This window comes from Sebastes fasciatus, chromosome 1 (assembly GCF_043250625.1).
Source record: "Sebastes fasciatus isolate fSebFas1 chromosome 1, fSebFas1.pri, whole genome shotgun sequence".
NCBI lineage: Eukaryota > Metazoa > Chordata > Actinopteri > Perciformes > Sebastidae > Sebastes > Sebastes fasciatus.
The window spans coordinates 34,724,165-34,743,861 of NC_133795.1; the positions used below are offsets into that span (position 1 = coordinate 34,724,165).

General features: G+C 40.2%; 1 protein-coding gene across 2 annotated transcripts in view; it reads left to right on the forward strand.

Moving 5' to 3' along the window:
* Nucleotides 1-1,222: 1,222 nt before the first annotated feature.
* The window catches only part of kcnb1 (potassium voltage-gated channel, Shab-related subfamily, member 1), a 40,188-nt gene continuing 21,713 nt past the window's right edge, over nt 1,223-19,697 (forward strand). Inside the window, exons 1-2 of one of the 2 annotated variants that reach the window (XM_074645497.1) lie at nt 1,223-1,624; nt 4,345-4,999. In XM_074645497.1, the coding sequence (XP_074501598.1) occupies nt 4,424-4,999 (576 nt within the window). In that variant the 5' untranslated portion in view covers nt 1,223-1,624; nt 4,345-4,423. Of the gene's footprint in view, nt 1,678-4,344; nt 5,000-19,697 lie in introns of both variants that reach the window. The other variant, XM_074645506.1, reaches the window with a different exon arrangement.

The window sequence follows — 19,697 nt, forward strand, 5'->3', positions numbered from 1 at the left end:
GGATCATACAAACTAGAAACCTAAGGAATCCATGGGTACCCCATGTCACGAAGCAGGCTAAATAACACTCCAAACTTAAAAAAAAACTGGCACGGACATTTTCAATGGGGTCCCTTGACCTCTGACCTCCAGATATGTGAATGTAAATGGGTTTTATGGGTACCCACGAGTCTCCCCTTTACAGACATGCCCACTTTATGATAATCACATGCAGTTTGGGGCAAGTCATAGTCAAGTCAGCACACTGACACACTGACAGCTGTTGTTGCCTGTTGGGCTGCAGTTTGCCATGTTATGATTTGAGCATATTGTTTATGCTAAATGCAGTACCTGTGAGGGTTTCTGGACAATATCTGTCATTGTTTTGTGTTGTTAATCGAATTCCAATAATAAATATATATATATATATATATATCTGCATAAAGAAAGCATATTTGCCCACTCCCATGTTGATAAGAGTGTTAAACACTTTGCAAAACTCCCTTTAAGGTACATTATGAACAGATAAAAAAAATGTGTGGTTAATTTGATTAATAATGAATTTGAATCATTAATCGCGAATAACTAGGACAATCATGCGATTAATCGTGATTATATATTTCAATCGATTAACACACCTAGTATGCATACAAGAGTCAAACATCTGGTTCGATTTCCCACATCTGTTTGTTGAATATTAATTCATATTTGATCAGCGCTGTCTAGTTTGACCATTTGATTGGAGTTCGCAGGTGATTGACAGCTGCTCAGCTCTGATTGGTTGTTTTCCTCCGGTCTGTGAAATCCTGCAGATGCCATTAGGAGCACCGGAGGTCTGTTGGGCTTGAGTTTGCCATGTTATGATTTGAGCATATTTTTTTTATGCTAAATGCAGAACCTTTGAGAGTTTCTGGACAATATTTGTCATTGTTTTGTGTTGTAAATCGAATTCCAATAATAAATATATACACACATTTGCATAAAGCAAGCATATTCTCCCACTCCCATGTTGATAAGAGTATTAAACACTTGACAGATCTCCCTTTAAGATACATTTTGAAGAGATAAAAATGTGTGATCAATCATAGACACACTTAAATAGTTTAATCTAACCTAATATTTACCCATATTTTTTTTGTGCACTATCATTACATGATGCCTTTATCTTGCCTGAACACAACAACACGAGTGTTTATAGTGATCCATCCAGTGCTGAAAGAGTTAAGGAGCTGTGGAAGAGAGAGCTCTGAGCTGCCATGGATCCACCTTCAGAGAGAGAGAGATGCGGTGGCGCCTCCTCACACAGCTGACTGACTGGAGGAACACAGGTATAGTCTGTATAGTCTATAGTCCGGATGGGCTCTCTCCCTCCCGGCTGCGGACTTGTTGATCTTCGGGGGTGAATCGCTGCTGTGATCTGGTACCAAGGAGCAACGGACCGGCGGCTCGGCAGCAGCAGGAGGATCATCATCATCACGCAGAGAGTCTCTGTGCCATGTCGGAGGCTGAGGAGGAGACATGGATTGGGTTAGACCCTGGACATAGGAAACCAATAACGGAGCCTCCTTTTCTTTTTCTTTTTCTTTTTTTTTTATAAATGCTTCATCTCCGTTTGTGCCAGCAGGATTGATTGTTCACAGATCAGGTACGTGCCGGTTTGGTTTCAGTGCAGGGTGACAACAACAACTCACTATCACGGTATTTTATTAAGCTTATTTGACTTTGATCATCATTTGTAATAGATTATCAGTGGAATATGATATAGGAGTATAATCTGCATTAAAAACTGCACCAATATGGAGCAGGCAGCCTTTGGAAAACAAGGAGCGATGGAGGATTTTGCATTCACAACATTGCAGTTGTGTAGATGATTAAACATCACAATGAGCTCAGTTTGAGCTGCGCGTAACAGTACAGTGTGTACACAAAGGAGGAATACTGCTTGTTCAGGTGGCTCGTTTAATGCTAAATTATTTAATCGAAGACTTTAATAAAAAAACAGGAGGGAGGAGGCTCCTTCAAATTAACATTTTTTTTCCTCCCTGCAGCCTGTTACTGCACATCATCCAAACAATGTCTCCATCTTCCATTATACACCCTGTGCTCATGTTTTGTATCTTCTATGTGCTTTGTAATGTGTGTTGACATAATGTTCAGGCCTAATTGTGTTTGCGAAGTGTTAGAAACTTTGTGTGACAGCGATCAATGATGAGAGATGTGCAGGCCTGAGGTGGTGAGGTGGTGGTGGTGCTGCCCATCACACAGACATAAACAAGCATCCAGCCACGTCTACAGTCACACATACACAAACAATGTTAGACACCCCTTTTTGTCAGGAGATGATGTATGCAGGCTATATATTTTTCTTCTTCTCAGAGTCTGCCTTCCTTTCTTCCTTTCTTCCCTAACCCAAGAGAGCCTCTCTCTGTGATTCAGGGATGTTGAGCAGCAGCAGCTTCCTGGTGTGTTTCAGCACCATTAGAGTGGACAGCGCTCAGCACCGTGCGTCCTGCGTCCTGCGTCCACACCCACAGACAGCACCGCATGGGCGTCACACACAGAGCACTGATCAATGATACTATACAAACAGATCATTAAGACAAATTATTAATATTATATCAGTCACCATGAGAGGAGATGTCTCCAAAAAATAAAGTCAAGTTAAGTTTTGGTGAGAAGTTTTCAACATGTTAGTCATGGTTCCCCAAATATTTTTCTTCTTCTTAGCCCTCAAATAGAAATGTAGGATTCTGCAGACTGCTATGAGTCATCTCAAGAACCCACCACTTCCTACTAGGGTGTGTTTATTCTTGATTCAGGACATAATTGAATCTGAGTAGGGGTGTGTAAGAAAATATTGAAGAAATCGAATATCGCAATTTTGTGATACTGTATCGATTCTTTACAGTTTAGTCAATACTTTATTTCATTTTCAAAGAGATGTGCCCTCTGAAAGTAGTGCAATGATGTTACCGGGACTGTGATTATTGCAAATGCAGATCCCACTGTTCTGATTGCATAAAAAAAGATTAGATAGATAGATAGATAGATAGATAGTAACTTTATTGATCCCGAGGGAAATTCAAGTTTCCAGCATCACAGTTCCATAGTGCAAAACATGTTGGTAAAAAGGCAGTAAAAAAGTTAGTAGTACAAAGTACAAAAAATATACCAGATATAAAAATACAAGGAGATGAAGAAAACTGTTAAAATTGAATATAGTGCAGGGTAACAGCTGTGATAGGACTATTAAAAAAGTGATTATGATTATATGCATATGGTGGTGTGTTCTTTATATTATGACAGTTTTCCTGAAATTAGATTAAAAAAAAATCGCAATATATCGCCTTACTTACAGTATCGCAATATATTGAATGGTAACCCCTATATCATGATACGTATCGTATCGCCAGATTCTTGCCAATACAAAGCCCTAAATCTGAGGGTAGAATTATTGTTGATTCAAAAGATAATTTAAAAAATAATACAATTCTTCTTCTTCTCTCTCCCCTGGAGCCTTTTAAGACAGTGATTTTCAATTCTGGTCTTCAACTCCCCCACTGGTTTTCGATGGTTTTTAAACATCAGGTTGGAAATTACATTCAATTAGGTTTCTTTCCATAACTGTAGCTAAAGACAGTATTAAATTAAGTAAAAAAAAAAAAAAAAAAAATCTCATAATAGGTGTGAGTCATCTGAAGAATCACAATCTGATGACTCACTCGACAATAAACATACCCTCAGATTTTTAGAGACTCCTTTACATTTCTTTACAAATTCATTCCTGAGTCAAATTCACTCAGGGAAGCATTTTCTAAAATTTCAAGGAGTGCGATACAGATGTTGCAATAACAGTAATTAATAGTGAAATATCCTCAAATAATGACAATTTATCTGTCCTTTATTTCGCACCCTGGAGCCTTTAAACCAGTGATTTGTGTTTGTGATTGTGCTTGTGACCCCTCATCATGTGGACATTAACTGCGAGCAGTTTAACCAAAGAGGGATTTTGCCCTCTTGGATTCTTTCATTTAAAGGATTTTCAGAGGCCTAAAGACATCAATACTTCACAATGAAAAGGCAAAAATTAGGAAATCAGAAAAAATCTAAATTAGTTTGTTGTAACAAATTTATTTCCATTTTCATTTTTCTTCTGAAATCCTCTTGTGACCTGTCAGATTTGTCTTATACGTCTTGACTCCTGACCCTCAGGTTAGGAACCACTGCTATAAACTACCTCTGGGGCCTAGGCCTAAATCTTTTATCATTATATTAGCTCAGAGTCGGACGGTTGAGGTGTGGGTCTTGACATTTGGGGCTAATCATAGAAAACTAATGATTCCTTTTTGTTTTTTAATCCTTTAGATACAATAATGGAAGAAAACAGGACCAACTGTAGTCCATAGCCCTGGATGTTTGCCTGATTCCTCAACCTAAAGTCATCATGGAGAAATCCTTGGCAGAGTTAAATAAAGCTGGCTCTCGCTCAACAACGTCGCTGCCACCTGAACCGGTGGATATCATTCGCAGCAAGTCATGTTTCCGCAGAGTCAGGCTGAATGTTGGGGGTCTCCCACATGAGGTCTTGTGGCGAACATTAGATAGGCTACCACGAACACGTTTGGGAAAGTTAAGAGACTGCAACATCCACGAATCTCTGATGGAAGTGTGCGACGACTACAACCTCGAGGAGAATGAGTACTTTTTTGACCGACATCCGGGGGCGTTCACGTCAATTCTGAACTTCTACCGCACGGGAAAGCTGCACATGATGGAGGAAATGTGCGCCCTGTCGTTCAGTCAAGAACTCGACTACTGGGGCATCGACGAGATCTACCTGGAGTCGTGTTGCCAGGCGAGGTACCACCAGAAAAAGGAGCAAATGAATGAGGAGCTCAAACGAGAGGCCGACAATATGAAAGACATCGACGGGGAAGAGTTTGACAACACTTGCTGTGCCGAAAAACGAAAGAAACTTTGGGACCTCCTGGAAAAGCCCGGCTCATCTGTTGCAGCAAAGGTAACTGCCATTGGATGTTGGGTGTAAGAGATGAGGGTACAGATGCAAACACAGAAACATGAAACCGGCAAAACTACATTGACACGTCATCCTTTGTTCTTAATGCAAATTAGCAAATGTTGTACCTGCTCACTGTGGGCATGTTAGCATGCCGACATTAGCATTTAGCTCAAAAATCCACTGTGACTAAATACAGCCTCAGAGATGCTAGCATGGCTGCAGACTCTTAATCTTGTTTTATAGTCCCGGTCTCACGGGAAGGTGTATAAATAAAACATTACACGGACATTCATCATGAAGATGTCATGAGGATGCATTTTACGTCATTTGTACGCCGCTTTTCCGAGTGTCATTTGCATGCCACACAACAAAACAACAGTAACGTAGGTTTAGGTTTAGGTTTAGGCAACAAAACCACTCAGCTACAGTAGGTTTAGGAAAAAAGTCATGGTTGGGCTTGAAATTAGTACGTAAATCAAGTAAAATATGTATGTAAACAACGTAACATAAGTACGGAAAGTATGCGTCACAGACGTCACTAATGTGACTAACAATACAAAACACTGGTTTTGAAAACTGGTCTCCTGATTAAAAGTCGTATGTTTGTTGGACCCATCCAACCCGCCAAGCTAAATGCCTTGTGCATTATCATGGTATTCATACGCCTTTTGGTGCAAATGGGCTGCTTTGACATATTGATACATTATATAGTCTCTCTTGTGAAGTAAGTGGATGTTTTTGGCATTTTGAAATGAACTCATTTGGGATGTTGTAGTTTTTGGACCACTGAATCTGTATTAATAGGCCTACTGTATATACCATAAAAACAAAATAGGAAAACAAAGGTTTTGCACCAGTGAAAATGTGCCATTTTCAGACCTACTAACACATTTTAAAAGACATTTACAGTTGCACAAAATGAGTCAATTAGGACACCTCCGTGTGTTGTGTGCTCTCGGTGTTTACTCATGTTTTGATTGTTCCAAGGTTGGAACACAAAGTAAAGAGTGGAAATTATAGAAAAAGCCAGCGGATGTGATTTATCAGTGAGGGATGATTGTGCTATTATCTGCCATTATGGTTGTTCAAGAACTAGAAAAAGCATGTCTTAGTCTCACAGTGAAAGCAGCTCTCTGTGTGCATCGCTGGTAACCATCTTTAAAACATTACACAAGGTTCAGTATCTGTTTCTCCTTGCTCTTAGTACCAGATATGTAACAAAAGTCCAATGCCATATCATTAACTCTCTTTTGAAAATATGTGAGCTATGTCTATCTCATCATATACGTACACACTCACAAAACACACCGTCAAACACACAGATGTACAACTGCACAAGCATCCAGACATGCACACACATGCATGCTTACACTTCGTCTGACCTTGACCAATAAATCTTTTATATAGCACTTGGCTGCCGTCGCATACAACATGAAATACACATCATTTTTGATTGCCCTCTGCATTCTGTCAGTTGTTTGTTTGTGACAACCCCACCCTGCTTCATCCTGAGCCAATTGAATTTGAGATATTCTGCAGGAGGCTGGGATATTGAATTATATCTTTGTGCACATAAACAACAAGTCAGATATGATTTGGGATTGTTTGAATCATTTGGATTAATCAATGCTTTGGGAGGAGCTTTTTTTCAGATCAATAGAGGACGGTTGTGACATGTCATTATTGCGCATATTTCAATAAACAACTACAGTAAGAGAGAAATGTTAGAAACCCAGAAAAGGTTAGTTTGTAACTGTGGAGTTTATCTCATGATTAAGTCAGTTAAAGGGTTATTTTGGTATTTTTCAACCTGAACCCTATTTTCCCCAACAGCAAGCTAAACAAGCTGCGAGGGCGAGTGAGCAGCATCAATGCGATGTTACGTCCACTAAAAGTGTTTGTTTTTGCCACTGACAGGCTCAGCTTCTTATTATAAGTGTCTGACAACAATATGGAAAGGACCCTACAGAGAAATAAAACTTTTTTCGTACGTTTAGCTTGATCCGGTCTGTTTGATATTGTGTCCAAGTCCCGCTCAAGGAGAAGTCTTGCTGTGAAATCTGAATATCCGTATACTCTGGCTCAAATAAATTTGGGCGGCCATCGAATTCAAAGACCTCGTCCACATTGTCGAAATCATTCTAAATATTCAGTCATGACTAGGGATGTCACAATACCAGAAATCTAGTAATCGATACCAATACCAGTGAATTTCGACGTTTCTAGATACCAATTCGATACCAGGGTAAAAAACAACAACAACAACAACAACAATAAACCCCCTGTACTGTAATTCAACACGTACTCTTTTATTATAAAAATTTGAACATTACAAAAAACAGAGGCAAAGATTAACCCATTTTGTTCATTTTGGCGTATCAGCGGCGTGTTATCAATAGATAGTCAGACGACGGACACTAGATACTGACCGTGAATGCATCTGGTCCGTCAGCTCAGAGGAGTAGGAGCAGGAAGCAGAGGATTTATTGTGGAAGCAAAAAGCAAATGCACCTATTTGGCAATATTTCATGTTTAATCCCAATGCTATAAGGGAACCATATTCAAGCAATTTACTAGTGAAGAATTTAGGAAAAAGGAAAATGACAGGAACGCAGCTGCTGGAATTTTAAACCCATGTGTGTTAATGATATTAGGCACTATTTGGTCGAATGAGCATGCAACGCTGCATTTAGTTTGTAACATCTGTGCGTTGAATGCCTCCGGTCATAATTAGATTTTGAAGTTGTCACCCTGCTGCACAATAGTTCCTTATCTGAGAGCCATGCCTGAGCGTGCTGACTTCTATCAGCCCTTTAGTCGCTGCAAAGAAAGACAGAGTTGGCCCTCAGCGGGCTTTTCAGAGAGCCACACCTGCAACCGCAACTTAGGAGACCACAGCGGTGTTAAACATGAGCAGCCTCTGATCGCACTCTTCCAGGTTTGATTGCAGGGATCAAAGAGGACAATGTCTCTGTTTCCCACACTGTTTTTTAAAAGGGAGCGGAGTGCCTTGTTTGGGAAACGTATGGGAAATGGAACTATTAGCAGTGTGTGTGCTGGCTGATGCTTTGCGGTGAGGATTTGTTGAGAACTGCCAGTGCTGGACTGAGATGAGTGCTGCGAGTCTGTCAGTGAAGCGTCTTCTTCATAGGAATCAAAGAGATGTAAAATCAATGTTTATTGTGTTAGAGCTAAGAAAGTGCTGTTGCCTACAAAAAGGAGATGACCACTCTGAGTCGACCATAACGCTGCTGTCTCCATTATCGCACCCTGATATCTGCAATTTATCAGAACATCACTGGAGAACAGTTTTTGAAGTGCTTAACCAAGATGGGTGCTCTTTCCTTTGAATAATGACACAGCAAAGTGCTTGTGCATATTGTTTCCTGCAATATGGCTCTCAATAACCACCAATTGATGAGTGGGTGCAGTGCTCGCCATTGAAAAAAGAGTTCATCATCTCTTCTTTTGGCATCATTATAAGGCTATAGCGGAGGACGGCGTGCCAGGAAAAAAAAGAGCAACCTTGACACAGCAAGAGGCAGAGTTTATCAATTCCTAATTAGCTTAAAAGGGCAATGTGAAACCGCAGACCAAACTACTAAAAGCACTGATAGAGGTTGATGTATTGTCTTAGTCATTTTTTAATAGGCTGGAGCACACTGTGGGCTTGTCGAGCGGTCCGGCTCCGACCGCAGATTGTCCCAGCGTTCATCAGGCTGTGCTCTCCCATCCTGGTCGGAGATGGAAATGTATGTGTAACAGCTCATAAACAGATGGTGAATGGTAGAGTTGAGCACAAAACAAACGGTTGCCAAGCAACAAAAGTATAATTTTATCATCACTGAAGGAGTGGGTACTGAACATTAGAGTAGGTCTATTTGTGTTTCTGTTTGTGTGAGTGTAAACGCACTTCTGCTTAGTTTCTGTACTTTAAAGAGGACTTATTATGCTTATTTTCAGGGGCATACTTGTATTTGAGGTTTCTATTAGAATGTGCTTATGTGCTTTAAAGGTCCAGTGAATAGGATCTGGCAGTATCTAGCGGTGAGGTGAGGAGATTGCAACCAACTAAGGCCCTGTCTACAAGTGTACAGATATTTTTAAAAACGGATATTTTCCCCTCAGTTTAGAAAAAGAAAATCTATCCACACGACCTTCGTTTTACAAAAATATCTCCGTCCACACTGAAACGCAAAAGTCCAAATGCTCGCCGTAATATTTACATGTCACCAAAAGTGAGATCACAAGTTAAGGGTCGAGGAATTTTGTTACCAGCCTTCTCACTCCCTTTCCTTCGGCTTCATTACAGTCAGTTTGATAACAGTTATTGTTGGTGGGGACTGGGATTCGAACTGCATGACTGTCATCAACTGTCTCTTTACATATATGAATGAGGAAAGGGAGGTCATTCAGGTTTATGTCCATAGCCCTTCTGAGTGCTCCAAACCTCGCATTTAATCGGCCAAAAGCTCATTCAATCACCATTCAGCCTCGACATGTTTAATATGTTCCCGGCTTTGGCCTCCTGTGACTATAACATTTTTCAAATATAAAGTAGTAATTAGTCCGAGCAGTGCTAACAAAATGTAAAAAAGCTAGCAGTCCGCCATCTTCGTTATTGTTTCTGGTGCATGCTCATTACACAAAGCAACAATGGGCATGCGCAAAATGAGGAGAGGACGTCATCGTTTCACAAACGCTCCGATTTACACGTCCACACTGATACAAAGTAACTATAGCTTTTAAAAATCTGCAACTTAGAAGGCATTTTCAGAAATATCTTAGGCCTAAACTAAGAGGAAAATATCCATTTTTGAAAATATCCGTATAGACAGGGCCTGAAGCCTCTCCCGCGTGCCAAACGTGTTGGAGAGCTACGGTGGCTGACGCGAAATCGCGAATGATCCTCTCTGTAGAGCCATTTGTAAGTTGTAAGAGTAGCGTAGGTCTCTCTGTGTACAGTGTGTGTGTGTACGTGGGAAGTGAGTGGTGAAGCAAGAGAGAGAGTGTGGCGGCGACGGGAGCGAGTCACATTATTGACTCCAGCTCAAGCAGGAAAAGTTAACAGAGTTTGGTTTGTCTGTTCTGGGCTACTGTTGGAACATGGCGGTGCAACATGGCAGACTCTGTAAAGAGGACCCGCTCCCTATGTAGATATGAAGGGCTCATTGTAAGGTAACGAAAACTCAACAATTCTTTTATCAGACATAATTGACATAACTATGTTACAGAAGAAAAGTCAATCAAGGCGTTTCAGGCAGTTCAGGAGCAGTGTTTCTGTGGGGGGAGCGTAACTCCCTTTGGTGTGGACTTTGGACTTTATAGCTTTGCAGACCTTTTACATGCACAAAAAAACTATATAACACCCTAAAGGAAAGGGAAAAAGCACAAAAGCATTATCCCCTTTAATGTCCGCACAGAGCAATGCAAGAAAGCGAGTATAGCAGCTGATATATTAGTCAAGATGTGCAAGGAAAAATCCAGCCTGTGTTGTTTCTGCCCTGTCATCCTTCCTGCCTCTATCTTTCCCTCACTGGCTCATATCTCTGCTTCCTTCCTCCCCTTCTTCAGGCTCCTCCACTATACCTCCGACTAAATGTCAGGGAAATGTCACGTTAATTATTCTCCAGGAGTCTCCGGGCCCAATTTGAAGCTTCCCTCTCTCTCTCTGTTTACATTCTTTGTGAGCCAAGGCATTGTCTGGCTCTCAAATCAGATTTGAGTCACCATAAAATAAGATTGTGTCTGTCGGCTGGCAAGGCAGAGCCAAGGAAAGCCCTCTTTCACCTGCTGTGGCATTTATGTAATGTCATTTTCGAATTTTGGTGTTTCTTGTAATTTATTATATTAAATAAAACCGAAACAATTGGACGTCACCGGATTAGGGTGCTGAGAATATCCTTCTTTATACTGTCACTTACAAACAAAGCATCAACTTAAAAAGTAGTGATGTGAATCTACGTATTAATTATTAGGATACTGCAATTAGAAGATTTACAATTTGGAGTAAAATTTGGAAATTGTTCAAAGTATTTCCCTACTGAAGATCTCAGATACACCAACCAATTTGAGATAGAGTTCACTAAATTTTTTAAGATTATGTTTGATGCTTAGCAGAAAAATAGAATCCAGTCTCAACATGGGTTTGGTTTCATCCAATTTACAGAAAAAAATAAAGCCGAACATGAATGTTTCTGTCATTTTTGTCCTCCATGAATCCAAAATTAAGAATCACCGGTTCCTGTTCTGTCGGTGGGTATTGTGCATCAGGTGGAAGGCAACAAATTCCAATTATGCTCCTCTCATGTCACACTTAAGATGACATATACATGCAGTTTGGCGATATTCCTCCTCATAAATCAGTCTGCAGGAGAATCCAAGACATGAAGCAACCAGACTAGAATCGATCATTATTTCTGACAGCTGGAAAGTCACAGGCAGTCAAACGGATGATGATGTACTGCCTACCAGTAGCTCGCTACCTGTTTCTGAGTGGCTCAGATTCAAAGGAAATGTCTCTTTGTAAACCAGTTTAGATTTCTATCCAATCAAATTCACAGCTACCCTGCCCCCTTCTGACACAAAATCATTATTTGCCAATCATTTGTCAATCCGACGAGTTACGCTGCTTTCAAGTTTGGTTACATCAGTCACGCCATAACATTAGGCGATGTCAGCCGAGGTTAGAGCGCTCAGGCAGTCCTCATTAACTTTTTATGGTTACTTGGAAGCTAGACAGCTTCATTGGGGGAAGAGGCACATGCAGGTTCAGCCTGGCCTTCATATCCTTATGAAGAAGATTCAGCCTGGAATTGACACTTCGCTAAGTCCCGCCCCTTGTAAGCAGACTGGCCAATCATCGGCCAGCTCTGACCAGGGTTCAGTCCTGAGCCGATTGAATTTAACCGTCCTCGTTAACCGATTATTATCCGTTTACCGACAAGATTTGTGCCTTGCGCCAGCTTAAGTGTATGAGCACAACAGACAACCCAGTTCACCCGTCCGGGAGCTTTAACTTAGCAGTCACGCTACTGCGTGTAGTGTCGCGGACATCAGCCACTTTCCCAGTAAAAGTCTCCACCGCACATTTAGCTTAATTCAGCAGGTTGTCAGCTGTGTGTCTACTCTGATTAACGATAGCGAATGTCTGATAAACAGTTTGTGTATTTGTGCTACGTTAGCAGCTGTAGCATTGCCGGAGGCTTCTTGCTCGCCGCCACACACATACAGTCTGTCAGCGCGACGTAACTTTAACGAGTGTCCGTGTGTGTGTTGGCGGTGAGTGTGAGATTGTTGGTGGCGTTCTAGCTGTGAACGTAGATGTAGCAGTGTGTGTATAGTTTATTTGTTACTGAATAAATGCTACAAAACTACAACTCCTCCTCTCCGCTCAAGCGAGCCCCGAGTGAGCCAGAGACCGCAGCCGACTTCCTGTATCCTGCAATTCCGGCTCCGCCTCTGAAGGTGGGCCAGCTTTTCTCCTTGAAGTGACGAGCCGCTCAGCTTTTTAGTTAATTATAAATATGTATTTTGACCGTTTTAATAGCGTAAATCGGTTAAAATGCTTAATGTCGGTTAACGGTTAATTATGAACATCCCTATAGCTAACAGTAGCATAGTATGTCAGCACATGCTGCTTTTGCTTTGTAATTATTATAACAGTGAATAAAGATCTACTTATTTCCATTGTCTTCTGTCTCGATCGCCGGGTGATGTGGTGAATTACTTTTACACTGTGATCTGTAGGCTTTCAGCTTCTATCTTTATCTTTTTAAGCTGTTTTCACTGCTGAATCAGTTTGACATCGTGATATATTCTCAGAACACATATTGTCGACTCTTCTGTCTGCTTCTCTCTGAAACCACTTTTTTGTTTTTCCAAAATTAGCTAGATAATTATGCAGGGAGTTCAGTTAGTGACAGTGTGGGCTCTATGGTAGCTCTGACAGCTTGACGGAGTAGCAGCTGACCCTTTGCTTAGCAAAGGGTCAGCTGCTTTAAAAGTTGTGTGCCTTGTCAAGGCCATCAAGGGGCCGGCTTTTGATAGTATTACGTTTTAGTTTTTAGTGCTGCTTATGACAGATTCATCACTCTGATTTCCCACATCATCTAGAAACGTTGGTCGGTCTTAAGGGTACAGTTTTAAACTTGTTGCGTTCACTTCATACCTCTATAGCAGAATCTTCTCTGTTGTAACAACAGACTCATGTTCCTCTGTAAGTTAGTTTAATCGTGGTGTTCCCCAAGGGTCCATTATCGGCACACTGCTGTTTTCCGTTTACATACTTTCCCTACGTCAGGTGATACAAAAACACAGTTATTTGTGCCATCCAACAATTTCAGCCGTCTAACTAATTCTTCTTGCACGCCTTCATGACATCAAATGCCCAAATCTTTAAAAACTTGATGTTGACAAATCTGAGATCAAATTAATGCGACCAGCTATTTCCACCAGTCATTTCAACAGCTAGGAATTAAGGTATTTAATAATTACATTAATCTTGAAGGATTGTAAACGTCGTAAAATTAAAAAAAATTAAGATAAAGAAATGTTTACTTTTTTTGAAGATTCCATTTACGCCCTTGGCTGGTGAAGTAGCACCGGGATGTACCTTTTTGTAGACCTATGTAAGTGTTTAAGTCCTATATGTTACGAACACCACAGAGGACGAGGGCACTAACACAGGGAGTATCAAGTATCTCATGTAACTCTCTGGCAGGAAGCTGCAGAGTGACCATGCCATACTGCAGTCACGAATGTGTGCTTGATAGGGGATTATGAGGGAAATAACATATCAGACTTTCACAGGTTATTTGTGTGTGTTGTCTGGGTCTGTGTGGCGCAGAGATATAAGCTGGTGTACTCAGAGTGCCTCAACGATTGCTTTCACGCCGGTGGCTCTCTCTGCCTGTCGGGGAAGAGCTGAGGGAATTGATTAACAGCTCTCACCTATGACAGATTGTGTTATCACATACACCCTCGCACACACACACATATCTATATTTGCATAGTTTGTTTAGTTTCTAATGTAGTGAAAGATTGTCCCCAGAGTTTATAATGGATTATTATGATGAAGAATCGCCCCACTACTCAGACAGACTGAAAACCCCGGGAGATTAAGGCTGACATTCAGAGTAAACCGTTCTTAGTTAATATTGTTACTTACATCACTGCTATATTTGTCAAAAAATGCATTAATGATGAATTGTGATACAGTCAAAGAGGGCTGAGGTGTAGGAAGCTGAGCTGCTACTTTTTATACTCAAAACAGTGAACCTTTTTAACAAAACTTATCATTTTACCAGCTGAAATTGACAAGACCAAGACTGATCTATGAAACTCAGTATTTTTTTTTCTTCCCAATTTGTCCAAGAACGTTGTGGGCCAGAGAGTGACCTAACATTTAGCCAGATGGATGGTGGCACATTGAGGGTTTTGTGTATTTGCTGAGCGATTATGATCAAGATCTTTTAATGCATGAGAGATGGCTCCCTTCCTTATCCTGCATCCTCATTACAAATTCAAGTCACAGCCAAACACTTGCCATGCCATGATGGAGGCATCCAGAATATTATTTTCCACACATATGGTGAAGATTGGTTCAACTTTATGTGGCAGAATAAGTGAGTTTTTGTGTGGCACCCAAATAACTTTGGTGAAATTTGACAAGAACATATTTGTTGGATTACACATCGTCGTGATCCAAGAAACTTAAACCTGCATTGATTCATTTTTTGGCCCACATGGGGGTAGCGGAACAAGCTGTAAACATAAGATTTAAGCATCATCACTGTGTAAAGTTGATATGGCAAATGTGTTAGCAAACAGATGCCTCTTTACACATCCAGCAGACACAGAGCAGCAGTAGAGCTCAGTTGGAGTCGTATTTTTGGCCACTTGATTAATGTAAGTCTCTTTTTTTGGCCTCGACCAAATCCTGAAGGTAACATCTGGCTCTTTAGTTGTTGTATATTCCTCTGTGTTTACCTGCTAGTAGCTAACTTTGTCTGCTGTTTGGTGCTGGACAGGTAGCTTACAGTGGGTGTATCAATGCTTTTGTGCCAACAATGGCCTGCTTTGGCCAGAAAACCAGAACAAAGCTAACAGATGCTAATATTCCTTAGAGCTGAGAACTGCAGAGTTGTGAAATAATTCTCTGCGGAGCATCTCATGAGTGAGTCCTTTCACATTATACTTAATTTGATCCATTTGTAATGCAAAAATATTAATTAATGCAGCTTTTTATACAGCACAGTTGTGCATATACTTGCATTAACCAAGATCCCAGTTTAAAGTACCAAGGTTTGGTCTGACAGCAAGAACAATAGATGAAATAATGAATTCATATTTTTCCATACTTTTAGGGAAAGCACCTCTCAGTAGAGCGCAGATGTCCACTAAGGCCTGATCATCCCCCCTCTTAGCTGTTATATATGTAAATATTGAATTGTGATTAATCTCATAATTGTCCATTGTTAATCACGATTAATCGCAAATAATTCACACATTTTTAATCTGTTCGAAATCTGTTCTCCCTTAAAGGGAGAATTTGTCAGGTATTTAATACTCAAATATACTTGCTTTATGCAAATGTATGTATATATTTATTATTGGAAATTAATAACAACACAAAACAATGACAGATATTGTCCAGAAACCCTCACAGGTACTGCATTTAGCATAAAAAATATGCTCAAATCATAACATGGCAAACTGCAGCCCAACAGGCAACAACAGCTGTCAGTGTGTCAGTGTGCTGACTTGACTATGACTTGCCCAGAAAAATACATGTGATTATCATAAAGTGGGCATGTCTGTAAAGGGGAGACTCGTGGGTACCCAGAGAACCCATTTTCATTCACATATCTGGAGGTCAGAGGTCAAGGGACCCCTTTGAAAATGACCATGACCGTTTTCCTCGCCAAAATTTAGCTTGGAGTGTTTGGAGCATTATTTCGCCTTCACTGCGACAAGCTATGACATGGATACCAATGGATTTCTTAGGTTTTTCTAGTTTCATATGATACCAGTATCTTCACTCTAGCTTTAAAACTGAGCCCGCTACAACCTCCGAAATATTGATTGCATTAATGCGTTAAACAAACTTGTGGCGTTAAAACAAATTTACGTTAACGTGTTATTATCGCATTAACTTTGACAGGCTGTCACGATATCAGATCTTCACTACACGGTTATCGTGGCAAAAATAATTCACAAAGACGACATTATGGCGAAGATTTTGAAAAAAAAATCAAATAATGCTATCATCTATAACTTGTGTGTGGGTTGTTGGGGGGGGAGGGGACAAAGTGAGAACGGGTAAGAAACGGAAGCGCTGGATTATTTACCAGATAATATCAATGTGTATTATTAACATGATATCAATAATTCATATTTCATATATCACAGAAATTGTCTATGCGGTATATCATATGGAATATTTATTGAAATTTTATGGGCTGATGGCTGCAATAAATCAATGTTTCTTCTGAGGAGGAGACTGAATGTTCATGGCAAATTTCATGATAATTCAGTCACACATAAAGAAACAAACGAGGGAACAGAGGTGATTACGAAACCACACTGGCAGTTGTAATGATCATTTGATGTGTTAGGGGTACATTATGTGATGAAACATGAGATAGCAGGCCATATGACCAAGAGATTATCAAGATTACGATCATCAGTCGTGCTACACATATCTTTTCACTGCTTATTTGATTGATATTCTTTCGTAGAAGTGCTTAATGTTGGACAGAGGATTTGGAATCTATTTAGTATCTGTCTTAACATTGTGCTGCATATTTTAACGCTCACTCACTGTTAATGTGCAGAGGTCTGATTCTCTAGTGGTTGAGTCATGTTGTGAGTATTTTACAAGTCATGTCATGCATTTTGTAGTGGATAGTCCAGGATTTGTAGTGTCATCTCATCCTTTCAGGCTTGAACTAGGGCACGGCTTTGGTATATGTATGCTGCAGAAAAGGTTTAGTAAGGATAGTTTGTTCATTTCGCTCTACTATTGTTCATTTTCGCTTTACTATAGCAGAATTTATTTCAGTAGACGTGTTCTGTCTGTCTGTTTGGTGACTAAAATTCACAAGTGTGCAATAAGTTGCATAACTGTGGTCATCAGAGCGGCAATCCTTGAGTTCATGCAAAGTGATTACACACATCTGTCGAAAAGGGGTTTAACAAAAAATAAATGCTTTTGTCAGTGATGAACGGAATATGCTTTCGTTCCATAGAAATGGCTCTGAGATTGTGTCGTGGATGACAAGAAAGTGGAGGTGGTCAAGAATAGTGCGCTGCCGCTGCAAAAGCTCGACAGCTCCTTTGTTCGTTCAATTTAGAGTTGAGCTGTTACGTGAGCACTGAGCGAAAGACACTAAGACTCCACTGTCCCCGAGAAGAGGAAGCCTGAGGAGCAAAGACTGTAAGGGAGAAAAAAAAACAGCGACAGATCAAGAGATCTGGAGAGTCGGGGACAGTAAATGAAAGAGAAAATGACTGTGAGACGTGGAGGCTGAATCAGAGGAACTGAATGAAGAATTCGGTTTATGACTAAGGGGAAAATCTAGCACATGATAGTTATTCACTCTTCTTTAGCCTGTGGGAAGAACACTTCAAATTCTGGGTTGTCAGTGTATGACGTTGTACATTGCTCACATTTCTGTTTCTCATACGTATGGGAATCACTATGAGTCATAGGGTTGTGTCTGTATAGGGCCTCAAATAACAGTCACGACTCCAAATTATTAACAATTTCTCATTTAATTATTAAGGTGACATTTAGGTCATGCTGTTTGGGACCTTCAAACCACACACAGAAATATTGCTGTATTATGAAAAAACAACATATTCTTATGGTAAGAAAACCATCATTTTAGCATTCCACTGCTTTTTATTCAGATATCGTACATGGGATAAGAGTTTTCTGTGTTATTGTGTTAATAAAAAGGATGTTTCAACTTAGTAATAGAATACTCAAGTGTCCAGACTACTAATTAGATATTAATGATTCAATAACATGACTGTCTCTTGACTAAATAGTACAGCTCCTAGGGGTGGGAGAAAAATCTATACAACATAGTATCAATACACGGACGTCAAGTATTGATCTTTTATTATATGAACTATTAACCTCTTAACGATCCCCGCCGCTGTTCTGTATTCCAGAGGTTGTAGCGGGCTCAGTCTTAAAGCTAGAGTGAAGATACTAGTATCATATGAAACTAGAAAACCAGAGGAATCTTGGTACCAATCATGTCATATTAGGTTGTCGGGAAGAATGCTAAATAACCTGCCAAATTCACACAAAAGTTTGGCGAGGATAAACTAGCATGGCCATTTTCAAAGGGGTCCATTGACCTCTGACCTCAAGATATGTGAATGAAAATTCTGAGATGAACCGAGTGAAAACTGTATCTTATTAGATAAAACAGATGTTGACAAAAATTTGCAGTTGAAAAAAGAATTCCCAATATATCGCAATATATATTATCGCAATACTCAGCATATCGCAAAATGTTTCAAATCTCAAATGGCATCATGAAAATATCATATCTTGGCAGCGGTCCGGGTTCGAGGCCGACCTGAGGCCCTTTGTTGCCTGTCACCCCCCCCCTCTAACCCCCCTTTCCTGTCATTCTCCAGCTGCTCTAATAAAGGCAATAAAAGCCCTAAAAAATAACCTTAGAAAAACAACTTAGTGATTGGGGGAAAGTCTTTGATAAATACTTTCATGTAGAGTATTAGCCATTTGAGTTCGTGGTTGCCTTCGGACCAGATTAAATTCTAAAGGACGAGCCTAATATGCAGGACAATCACCCACATACCCAGAGGCTAAAGGAACAAAAGCATCTGGTTAGTATTTTGTTTCTGCTATGAGAGCAGAAAACAAAAGTTCAGCATCGAAGACCCACATCTTGCCAAGATGCCAGCCTGTTCATAGGAAAAAACAAACAAACATGTAGGCCTATAGTTGAAATAATCAGAAAACATTTAGCATTTTGTAAAAGCTAGATCAATTTGAGCATGGACACGCAGGTTTATGTAATACTTTAACGCAAGATGCATCATATGAAAAAGCAACGATGATCAACCTGTGTCTCCTCAATGTGAAGCCATACGCTTTGTGTTTTGTCCTTCCTTTATATAAAAAAAAGTCACCTGGGCAGTGTAGTAGTTAGTATATTTCATTGAAGACATGGTAGTTTTACTACAGTCGGAGTGACATGCAGTCTCAGTTTCAAGTATAATCTGTAATTAAGTGATTCATATTGAAACTGTGTGTCAGTTTTCCTGAATCAGTGCTAACCCTCAAGGAGAGTGCTCATCAATGACTGTTGTCACTGTTGAATCATACATGAACGTATGACGCAGTATACTGTAAAACCCTGACATCATTTGAGCAACGATGTTCCCTTTTCTGGTGATCAGCAGGGAAAAACTGAAAATATTTTTTTAGATTTCACAACTCTGGAGAGTTGGCATGGCAGCAATAGTTTTCTCCTCTGACTCAATGATTGTGAGGCAAATCGTTAATTAACACATTGCTACAGGTGACAAGCAACAACCCAAGGTGTGCTTCCTGTTTTGCAAGACAATCCTGTATTTTTGCTGGAGCCCTCTGGCAAAACAGTGGTCCCGTTTCAAAGAATGAAGAGCCTATAAGTCAAAGTAAAACAGTGCC